This window comes from Neopelma chrysocephalum, unplaced genomic scaffold, assembly GCF_003984885.1.
Source record: "Neopelma chrysocephalum unplaced genomic scaffold, ASM398488v2 Primary Assembly neopelma1_74, whole genome shotgun sequence".
NCBI lineage: Eukaryota > Metazoa > Chordata > Aves > Passeriformes > Pipridae > Neopelma > Neopelma chrysocephalum.
Genome location: NW_020897735.1, coordinates 2,865,632 through 2,876,462, shown reverse-complemented (window position 1 = coordinate 2,876,462; position 10,831 = coordinate 2,865,632). Strand labels below are relative to the sequence as shown.

The 10,831-nt window shown below is 45.6% G+C and overlaps 1 protein-coding gene across 1 annotated transcript; it reads right to left on the bottom strand.

Annotated features, from left to right (window-relative positions):
* Positions 1-546: 546 nt before the first annotated feature.
* Positions 547-7,089, bottom strand: TLR4 (toll like receptor 4). The gene is made up of 3 exons (XM_027687984.1): positions 6,857-7,089; positions 5,882-6,048; positions 547-4,651 (listed from the first exon to the last, which is right to left on the bottom strand). The coding sequence occupies exons 1-3, from the start codon at positions 6,959-6,961 to the stop codon at positions 2,392-2,394; spliced, it is 2,532 nt and encodes an 843-aa protein (XP_027543785.1). The 5' UTR covers positions 6,962-7,089; the 3' UTR covers positions 547-2,391.
* Positions 7,090-10,831: the final 3,742 nt, after the last annotated feature.

Here is a 10,831-nt window from a genome sequence, read left to right as displayed (position 1 = left end):
CAGAAGCTATTATGTTTTTTGTGCTTTTTCATGGGCAATAAGGGAGCCTGGGGCAACTCACATATCCAGTTCTGCTGTAGAGACTCTGAATAGGAAGAGAAAAACAAGTGACCAGTTCCTTTTTAAAGTGTTCGTGTGGGAGCCTCATCTGAGCGTCATTCCAGCTCTCCCAAAGTTGCTTTGATATTCAAACAAACACTCCACTCACTTTTTAAACAATACTGTCCTAAATCCTTATTATAATGCCCAGAACCACTTGCAGGCTTTCTGAAACTCATTATTATAATTACAATCAAGAATCACAGGACTCTGTGCTTTGTGCCAGAAATACACATACACTGAGGAGCCACGAAGAGTGAAGGAGAAATGCAGTTTCAGTGCTGCTCAATTCAGGAGCAGGAACTCCCATTCTATTTCATTTTCCCTCTTTTGTTTCCCAGTTTAACTTGTAGCTGCTAAAATCCGGGCTAATATTTGCTTTGTCCTCTGTGCTCTCCTTTGGACTCAATCCAGGGAACCTTGAGCTGTGTCCTGGTTTACTGTCCCCCACCAGCCTCTGCCTCTGGAGGAGGTGGAATGTGGAGGAGGAAGGGTGAGGAGGAAGGTCTGCAGGACCCAACAGTCACAGGTAAGGAGCACCACACTTTGGGAATTGCTGGAACAGTATTTAGCAGATGCACACCAAACTCTCTGGGCAAGGGAGCACAGCACTGAGTTTAGTTTTATTAAAGCTTCATCTCATGGGGCACAAAAAAAGTTTAGAGAGGGCTGTGGGGTTTTTTGGTAGTGTTATCTGACACAGCACATAGAGAAGGAGCTGTGGTTCTGCCTTTGCCAGCACAAGGCCTGGAACCAGCTCTCCCTCTCTTTCAAATAGTGTCTGAAGGTGATCCCTGATCATTGGCTTCCATAGAGATGCCGCTGACTGGTGCTCAGAAAAGTGAGCTGGATCAGGCCTTCCTTCTGAATAAATATCAGATCTGATTCACCACTCAATTGTTTCTGTTTTACCTCTGCAGAACATCATTGATCATAGAAGGATTTGCAAGTTTAAAACTAGAGTAATTCAGTGATTAATCCCATCCAAAGCCTTTGGTAAATAGAGACCAAACTCCCGCACTATCCAATATCCGACACATCAACGGAGTGCTCTGTAATATGATTTGGTGGCATTTAGACTTTCCTTCTCTTTATTCAGGACAGTGCTGGGATACATTTAGTTTAGCTAACCCAGACTTTTCTCCTCTATCTCTTCTCCCTGCAAAATGTCAGGCACGTTCTCAGTGAAACAAAAGCACAACTCCCCCATCCAGTGGCTGTTCTGTTCCAGGTAGCAGCTGAGCCCCGGGAAAGGCTGAGCACACACGCTGATCTGAAGTCCATTTCAAACCATGGAGGCTCCTACAGCATCTTCCAACAGTGAATTAAGGCTGCTCCAAAGACTGGAAAAGCTTATTCTAGAACTGGAAGTCTCTAAACATCAAAACCACTTTGCTCAGGCTCAATCTCGTTCACATAGGGCAGTCCCACACAGTCTATCCAGAAACCCTGGAGGAGGAGAAGCAGTTAAAGCAAAGAAATATTTGACTTAAGAGGCGTTTAACATTTCTATGGCTTCTTCTGGTCCCACTGATTTTTGGATCCCACGAGAAGACCTTGAACCACTCTCAAATGCTATAAAATGTGGACATAAATAAGAGTTTCAGGGGATAGTTTCAATATTTGGTCTCGGTCTAAAACAAACTAAAAGAAACATGTTGGGGAAATTTTCCACAGTGGAAATCTCCCTCCCCCTGATGACATAACTGCTCAGCTCCACTGAGTAGCTGCCAGGTGGTCTGTGCTGTAGGACACCCCACTGCTCTCTGGAGGGTTTTTCCCCTGACTCACGGTGCACAACACAGCGGACACAAGACTTTCTGAATTCAAACCCTTTTTCTGTTTCCCACCATTTTTAGAGCCAAGAATCCTGTGTCTTTACTCTCCCCTGGAGATCCTGGGGTCCACTCAAAGCATCAGAACCTGAAGTTCTACTGTGTAAATGGTCTCAGGACCCAAATCCAGTTTCAGAGGCAGACAAATGACAGTAAGAGCAGCCGGTCTGTTCACCGACCCACCACACCTGGGTGTACTGCTGAACCAGCTTTGGTTGACAGCCATGGACAAACATGGAGCTCAGGCAGGTCCAGCTCTTCTGGCTCTTGTCACTCCTTAGCTTGGAATTTCCCTTGGGAAAGAGTGGCCTGCAAGGCAGGTATTTCTGCAGTGCTTTTGCAGTGTCTCCATCCACTCCCTCTGACTCTGAGCAGCAACAGAAGAACCAACTTCTGAGCACCATCCATCAGCCAAGGCCAGGACAGGAGACAGGAGAAGAGGGATCTCTCTTTCTCTTCACTTGAGCTTTTCCTTCTCATTATTCCAGTCTTTGCCTTCTATCAGGACTCCTGTCAGCTGCCTCCAGAAGATGTGCTTGCTCATTTCCTTGTTTTTCCACTCCAGGTAGGTGTTCCTCCTCAGGTATCGGGACAGCCCCAGCCTCTGCCTCAGCAAGGCCTTATTCACTTCTTCCAGTACAATCATGATGATTCCAGCCTTTCCCTCAACAAGCTGCCAGGACTGGGCAATGTCAAACTCAAAGCTACACCACTTACTTTCCAGAAAGTTGGTAGAGATGACTGCAATGACATTTCTGCTACTGAGAAAACCTTCTTCAATGATATTGGTGACAATGGGTACCCCTGGGAGGAAATCCCTGAAGGACAGACACAGGTGGAAGGGAGGTGTTCCTCCCTCTAAGGGTTCCACCAGCTCTTTTATCACCCATTCCTGGTCTTTGCTGGAGTGGATAACAAAGGCATCATAGGTGTTACCCCTTTCTGCAGAGTGTTTGCACCCACTGAGCAGCACCAACGAGTAGTAGAGCTGGACATAGTAGTTGTAAATCAGGAGGAGGAGCACCACTGCACCAAACAACATGACCACTGTGATGGACACTTTGGTTGGACTGAGGTGGCAGGAGGACAGGTCAAAGCTTGACAGGCTCACGTTCTTCATGTCTGCAGGCGTGTGGCATATCATCAGCTCCTTGTTCTGCAGCAGCTCCTGCTTTTCCTTGACCCATTTCAGAAAGTTCAGGTGTGCACAAGAGCAGTCAAACAGGTTTTGAGAGATGTCTAATAGGACCAGGCTGTCAGGCAGGATTTCCAGGGCTGAGTCCAACAGAACAGTCAACTGGTTGTTGCTGAAATCCAGGACTCTGAGGGCTTGGAGCGGCTGGTAAACTCCAGGATCTAAGGTCAGGAGCTTATTGTTGCTGATATTTATCTCTTTTAGTTCAGAGAGGGCATCAAATGTATTTTGATTCACCTGTACTAACATGCAACTTGAAATATCCAAGGTGTGGAGGTGAGTTAGGTTTTTGAAGTTGTTGGCCAGCCTATTGTTCTCGAAGGAGTTGCCTGACATCTTGAGCACTTGCAAAGAGTTCAAGCCACAAAATGTGCACTGAGATTTAACGTGAGTTTTGGTATGGGAAATGTCGAGGTAAATGAGTTTCTGAAGGAAGAGAAAGACAGGGTAGGAGCCAGGACCATATAATTTTGTGTGCTGAAGGTCCAAATATAACAAATTCTTAATATTAAGGAAATCTCCGGTCAATCTGATGTCAGCATTGAAGCTTAGGTTCAAGTGTTTCAAATTTGAACAATTACGAAACAGACGGGAACAGCAGCCACTGAAGGTGAGGCGATTCTCACTCAAATCTACGACCTCCAGCTTACTTAGATCCCTAAATTTCTGCTCAAAGTTTCTCAGGGATGTGCTCTTGGTAATACGAAGCACTCTCAGCTCCTTGAAATGCGACAGCTTCGCGGCAGGCACTTCCTCAAAATCGCAGTTCTTGCACTCCAGCTGTTTCACTTGGGAGGACACAGGAACCTCTGATATCTCCTCAAGTTCGAGGTTCACCAAGCGAATGGTGGAGACATTGCCTAAGCAGTCAAAAACGGTGTCTGTGTTACTCTTAAATTTCTTGAAACAGATTAAGACAAACTCTTGCATCTGGACCTGGCACAGTCCACTCAAGAGTCCTCTCTGAAAGTCACTCAGTCTATGATTGTTTCTGAATTCTCCAACTATTAGTCTTTTGACCTGTAAGCCAGTCAGGCCTTGAAGAGAAGTGTGCATCATGTTGAAGTTCTCAAAAGAGGACCTCAGAACCAGCTCACCGAGGTGAATCTTTGCAAAGGCCCCCGGCTCTATGGATTTTATATTATTCAAGGAAAGCACCAGCGTGAGGTTGAGCCTGTTCCCTTCCCTCAGGGCATCAAGGTCTCCTTTGGAGATATATGTGATCTTGTTAGAGGAAAAGCTCAGGTGCCTGAGGGAGGTCAGGTTGGTGAAATACTTGGGAAGCTTCAATGAAGTAATGTTGTTGTGGCCCAAATTCAGCTCCTGCAGGGTATGTAAGTGCCCAATGGGCAGGTCAGTCACAGAGGTTATGTTGGTTTCCACCAGTACTAGTTTTTTCAGAGCTGCTAAGCCATGGAAGGCTGCTGTCCCCAGGTACTGGAAGGAATTGGCAGTCAAAATTAAGGTGGAAAGTCTATGAAGGTCCTTAAAGGCGTTATCTTCTATTGTATGGACGTGGCACCTGTTGGGCAGGAAAAGAGAATAAAAGTGTGTGAAACACCGTCCCTCTCATCTTCATTAACGCTGTAGCACTAAGTGCTGGTGTAACATTCTCATCCTCATGCTGGGGGTTGGTTTGGCTTTGCTGTGCTGGGCAGAGCCAGCACTCCTGGGTGTCCAAATGGAACCCTTCCACAGCAGCAGACCTCCTCTCACCTCCTCCTCACTCTCTAATCTGAAGTTCAGCTGCAAAGCAAGAGACCTTGAGCCATGGTGAAGGTCAAAAATCCATGCAGGCATCAGGAAAGAAGAATTCTGACTTTCTCTTTAGGCCAGAGTGCCATTGTGGTGACCATCACTGATGGCACAGCCAACCAGATACAGCCTTCCCTTGGATCTTGCACCCTCACAGCCTTCAGACTGTCACCTCAGCCACATCTGGGCAGTCCCACTGGCACCAGAGAGATGCAGCTGTGGTAAAGCTCACAGCTCTGTCAGCAGTTCTGCGAAGGGAAGAGGGGAAAAAGAGGGTGGCCACCTCTGGTTTCATGGGGGAAGATCCAGAATGTGAGACCCAAAGCCATTTTGCAATGAATTCAGCAAAATTAGCTTATAATCCAGCCAGTGTCTTGCAGCAAACGTGCTCTGCCACTCAGCCACTTCGGAGCTGGGGCTGTGACGGAACTGAGTGACATTTTTCAGTGAAACAATTTACCCAGAGAAACTGTTGTCTCAAGTCAATGGAAATTATACATCAATTCAAATTTGCTAATAAGCCTCCTCCATCTCCTCCCCCAGATATGTGAGGAGAAGGGAAAAGAGAATATGTCGATATTTTAAAACAGCCTTTTAGAAAATGAATGTACCTTCATCTTGTTTTTTTTTTTCTAAACTGTGATTAGAAAAACAGCTCACCCAAGATGTTCCACTTCAGAGTTTTTGTAACAGCGAAAAGTCTGACATTTTTCTTGTTCAGAGACAAGTAAAACATCCTCCTCCTCCTTCTCACATCTCAACCTACAAGATCAGACTGACAGACCCAGCTCTGTGTGGAGGGTGTGCACTCAGTAACTGGACTAAAAGCTGCACATCACTTCAGTGTGGGGATGAGCAAAGTGACAGACACAAGGACAAAGTCACAAGCAAAAAGAAAAAAAAATGAACAGCCAAGACAATTAGACTCCAACCCCCACCACAACAGCCCAGCTGGTGGAGCAAGATTAACCAGTATCCACATAAAAGAGCTCATTACCTTGAAAGATCCAGAAGCTGCAGTTCAGGGACTGATGAAAAATAATTTGACCTCAGTGACTTCAGATTGCTGAAACTGAGATCCAAGTTCTGGGTGGTGTTTGGGACTCCAGCAGGAACTCCAGAAATGTTCAGTCCAGTGCATCTGAAAGTTGTGTTAGGGATGACCTGTAACAGTGGTAGATCCAATCAGGGTCAACATCTGCTCTTCGTGAAGTGCCAGAAAACTACACTGTCAGGAAAGCAGGAGCAGAATGACCAACCTTGCAGTTTATTTCTAAATGAGCTGCCCTGAGTTTTAGGAAATAATCTTATATATCCCAAGCATCTTTCCCATTTTTGATAGAACCAGTCCTGCTGCCCAGGAGGAGCTACATTTCTTGCTGACTGAAGCAGGTACAAAACTACAGGGCAGTGTTCCTTGAGGCTACGGATGAACTGGCAGCAACCTTGGAGAGAGCCAGCAAGACAAACATGCAGATCCATTGGATGGCCAGGCTCAGCTCTCAGCAATGTTATCCTGCAAATAACCAGGCAGCTCAACCCAAAGTTATTCTGTAAGTAATAATTGTCAGCAAAACTTTGCAAAAGACAGTCGCTCAGTGTCCGGTACTTGTGGATCTGGTGAAATCACTCTGCTGCACAAATCGGGCAAAAATACTGTATTTTGCAGAAATCAGAGACAAGGTTTGGATCTCTTCCAAGAGAAACATAATCTATTACACCAACTGCACTGCAACACCCTCAGAGGTACAGAAAGCCAGCAAGAAGAAAAGGTTCATGCTGCTGGTTCTGGTTCTCAGATGTTTTTAAGACCAGCATTTACTTCAAACACTTCAATTGCTTTAGAAAAAAAAGATGGGCTTTCATAAGACAACAGACCAGACAACAGGCTTGATGCACAAATCTCCCAGGCAGAGGGAAAAGTTGCACCAGAGAAACAGAAGGATTTTGTGCTCACTTAGAGCTCACGTACCTCCAAACAGGGATTGAGGAGGCAGCCTGCCAGCAGCCATGGGACAAGCACCAGCTGCAGCGGCACCAGGAGTGTCCACAGGGGAAGGGCTCTTCTCCTGGGCATCTTCAGGAGGCCAGGAGTGCAGGAGAGAGCAGCATGGATACCATTCACAGACCTGGAGCGAGAAACCTGCGGCGGTGCCGAGCGTTGCGTTTCACCGCTCCCGCTTCTCACTGCACATCGCTGAGAGGGGCAGGGAACAAGGAGGGAAGTGAAACTGGTCTGGTTTCTAGACACACTCTGAGTTAGTTGCTCTTCTTGAAATTGTTTTTGAAAAACGAAAGAAAAAAAATCAAGAAAAAAGGAAGTAATGACACACATAGTTTGGCCTAGAAACTAAAAAGAGTGTGGGGTTGCATCACTGTCACTTGAGTTTGTTGCCTCTGTTTAGCTCATGTCAAATGGGCAAAAATAGGGAATATTTCTGAAATTCTGAACACAGTTTCGGGAAGGCCATGCCCCACATCCCATAATTCAAATGCACTGGATGGAGAGAATGACTCTCTACCTTTGTACCCCTGCCATGCTCCCAGCTTCACCACACTGGCAAGCAGTGAAGTGCACAGCTGTGGCAGATGTCTTCCTAAGCCAGGTGAGCACAGGTTTATCTCTGGCTAAGCTCTTCTGAACATACATCCAGGTTTTATCCATCTGGTTGGATCTTTATTGCAATTATTGCAGGAGCATGGCTGGGCACAAGGAGTAAATACTGGAGATTCTCAGTGGTCAGAGTTGTGGTCACACACATCACACCCCTCCTCAGCCTTCCTGTGGCAAGGTGGGTGCTGGGGGCACCAGAAGGGAGAGGCACAAACCCCCCAGCTGGGCTCAGAGCTGCTCCCTGCCCTGGTCATGCCTTAATCAGTGTTTGATGCCTGGCTACAAAAGCAATTACATCTCAGTATCATCCTGAATTTCCAGTGCAGACACAGCTATTGTTTCTGAAAAAAAGCTTTGTAAAACCTCTCAGTTGGCAATATTAAGTCAGCTGTGAGCCTTCTAATAAAGCTCCCTGCCCTCATTTACTCTGACAAATGGTGGAGCATTCGTGTATCTACTCCTGTCTTCCTGTAGATAACTAAGAAGTGTTACTGGGGATCCAGCCATAGCATTGCTGGGTATTATTAACACCACATAGAGAAGTGGCAAAAATGTGAGAGAAGGGTGAGATATTAGTCTAGAAGTAGATGGAATAAAGAGAGACTACTCACGAAAGTCTGTGAAAATTAATATTAAATATAAGCTGTGATATCAGTCCAGTGAGCAACCCACTCATAAAGAAAAGTTTAAAATATTTCAGGGGGGAAAGGGGCTGACTTTGGCAGGTCAGTAGTGAGCCAGAGAGAGATGGGGAAATCCTAAAATAACTGATGATCTCTGTGATAAGTTGCAGCACAATGGGAGCTAAAACCGACACCCTGATGTGCAGCCAGATAGTGCCCATTAAGCCAGCAGACAAAAAGTTTGTTGAAATTGGACAAGTTCTACAAAATCCCTGTTCTGAAAAGCCTCTGGTGATTGCAGGTATTTCCTTTTACAGATGGAATCAAAAGTGAATGGAAACAATTGCTGACTGCTTCTGTGCCTGGATTAAGGAAATTGGCAGAGCATCATGTGTCTGCAGAGAGAACAAATGAGTGCATCCTTTAGTATTCAATATGCAGAATGAAGCAATCCACATTTAATTTTTATCTAAAGCTGAGATGAGCCTGAAGTGTGCTCTAGGAATTACCATTTCAATGGAGACTTACTGAAGATGCTGAAGAGTTTGGGAGCATCACAAAAATCCATCCCGCAGCCATGCTCAGAGGTCAAGTGGGAAGTACAGCTTGAAGGACGTTCAAAGGATGTGCTGCTTCTATCACAAGGGAGTGTGAGAGTTTCACCATACACATCATAATTTGTTCAAGGACAAATCTTATAGACACTGCAAGGGGTGAGGCACAAGCAGAAAACATGGAAGTGAGCAAATCAAACCAGTTCAGAAAGTCAGTGCTGGTTAACTCCATATTCCTCACACATATTCCTGCGTATTCCTACACCCAGCAATGTGCTGGGACTGTAGGAAGCCATAATGTCCATGTAATTGCCTCTTTTGGTTCACAAGAAACAAAAGTATTACTTAGAATCCTTTAAAGTGACAAAAATAACATCTAAAATGAAACATGATTCACTGGGCTGGCAATTTGCTTGTGGTATCATCACAGATCTCTTAGCAAGGAGGTGCTACAGAGAATCAGTGAATGCCTGAGTAATCTTTGTTCTCCTGAACATTATTATAATACAGGTAACACGACAGCAGACAGTGTGTATACAGCCTCTGTGATCTCAAGCAAGGTATTACACAGCCTAAGACAGCCACAATGTAGCTGGACTGACAAAACATCTTGTACTTGCTTATATTAAAAGAAAATAATTTGTGAACTCCAGCCATAAGGAAAAGTTAGCTAAACTCTTGGACAAGACAGCTGGTGACAGCCATGAAAACAGAGAGGACTGTATGTATCTAGGGTGATTTCAAGGTCACAGTTAGCCCAGTATCACAGGTAGATCAACAGCTATTACCCAGCAGAGGGGCTCTGTCTGCCTCAGGAGTTATCCCAAGCAGTTCCCCAAATCTATCTGCAAATGGAGGGTGAGAAACATGGCACAAACTATTTCAAGACTAAACAAAGCACATCTTATTTTAAGTGAAAGTACCATATGTAACAACTATTTGGTGGTGAGTCATGGATCAGATGGGAGAGAGTCATGGATCAGATGGGAGAGAGCATTCCTGAGATGCTGGCACTTACACAGTGCACTCAGTACTTGTGGAGCTAAAGATGGGGAGCAACACAAGAGCTTCCAAAAGTACTGGAGAAGCTCAGGCTACACCAGCTGACCCAGCATTGCTCTCAGGTTCAGCTGACACATGACCAGTCCTTACACTCTCAAAGTCCAGCTCTGAAAGGTTGTCTGAGTGGAGTCGAAAAGCAAAAGGAAATGTCTCACAAATTTAACAGTATTAACTCCATTCTGCTGGGAAAAACAATTTATATAAATTACGAGGAAAATTGGGGGGAAAAAATCTGAAAATGGCTTTAAGATCTTTTTGCTGCACATTCCACAAATACATTGTTTCCTGGAACTGGTGAGTCACTGCTTTGAACAGCAACCCCTGTCTGACCTGGCAGGCCCAGGACAGAGGCAGTGCTGGATCACAGGAACCCAGCACCACGGGTGGGGAGGGACCTGAGACACAAATTTCATCAGAACAGGTCCTAGAGCACCTTGGTGCCTGTAACTCTCACTTGTGATGCTTCCTCATGTGAAGTCTAATAACAGAATCATGGAATCATAGAATGGTTTGGGTTGGAAGGGACCTTAAAGATCATCTTGTTCTGCCCCCTGCCATGGGCAGGGACACCTTCTACCAGACCAGGTTGCTCAAAGCCCTATCCAACCTGGCCCTGAACACTGCCAAGGATGGGGCAGCCACAGGGATGGAAAATCAGCCTGGAAGACCTCTTGCCTTTGCTTCTGGATCTCTCAGCTCTGAAGAAGAGAACAATGTTCAGATTGAGAAACTCCACATTTAGTCTGGGGTGTCAGACAGTGTCAAGGCTCTGTCTGAGCAGTGATTGACTCCAGATACAGATGATTTAACTGCTAGTTCCAGACCAAGGAGCATCAGCAATGCAGATTGCTTGTCATGCCTGTGACTGTAAGTGTCAAGGAAGGATGTGGAGGTGGAATCACAATCCCTACATGTTACACAGCACAACCCAAGCCCAGCCTGTTGCAAATGGTGGCACCTAAACCAAACAGAACCCAGCCTAACTAAGTGGTTCTCTTTGCAGAAAAGGGCTGAGATTGGTGTGCACAGGGGAAAGAAAACCCCCCAAAGCTAGTGTCCAAGTCAGTTTGATGAAAATCAGCCAAGCCTACACT

Bases quoted from the DNA above. Each gene is read 5' to 3' on its own strand.
- TLR4 (XM_027687984.1), bottom strand. From the start codon at position 6,961: ATGCCCAGGAGAAGAGCCCTTCCCCTGTGGACACTCCTGGTGCCGCTG. The intron at 6,049-6,856 runs GTACGTGAGCTC...CCACTGTTACAG, and splicing joins TCCTCAATCCCTGTTTGGAG to GTCATCCCTAACACAACTTT. The intron at 4,652-5,881 runs GTAATGAGCTCT...CCTGCCCAACAG, and splicing joins CAGCTTCTGGATCTTTCAAG to GTGCCACGTCCATACAATAG.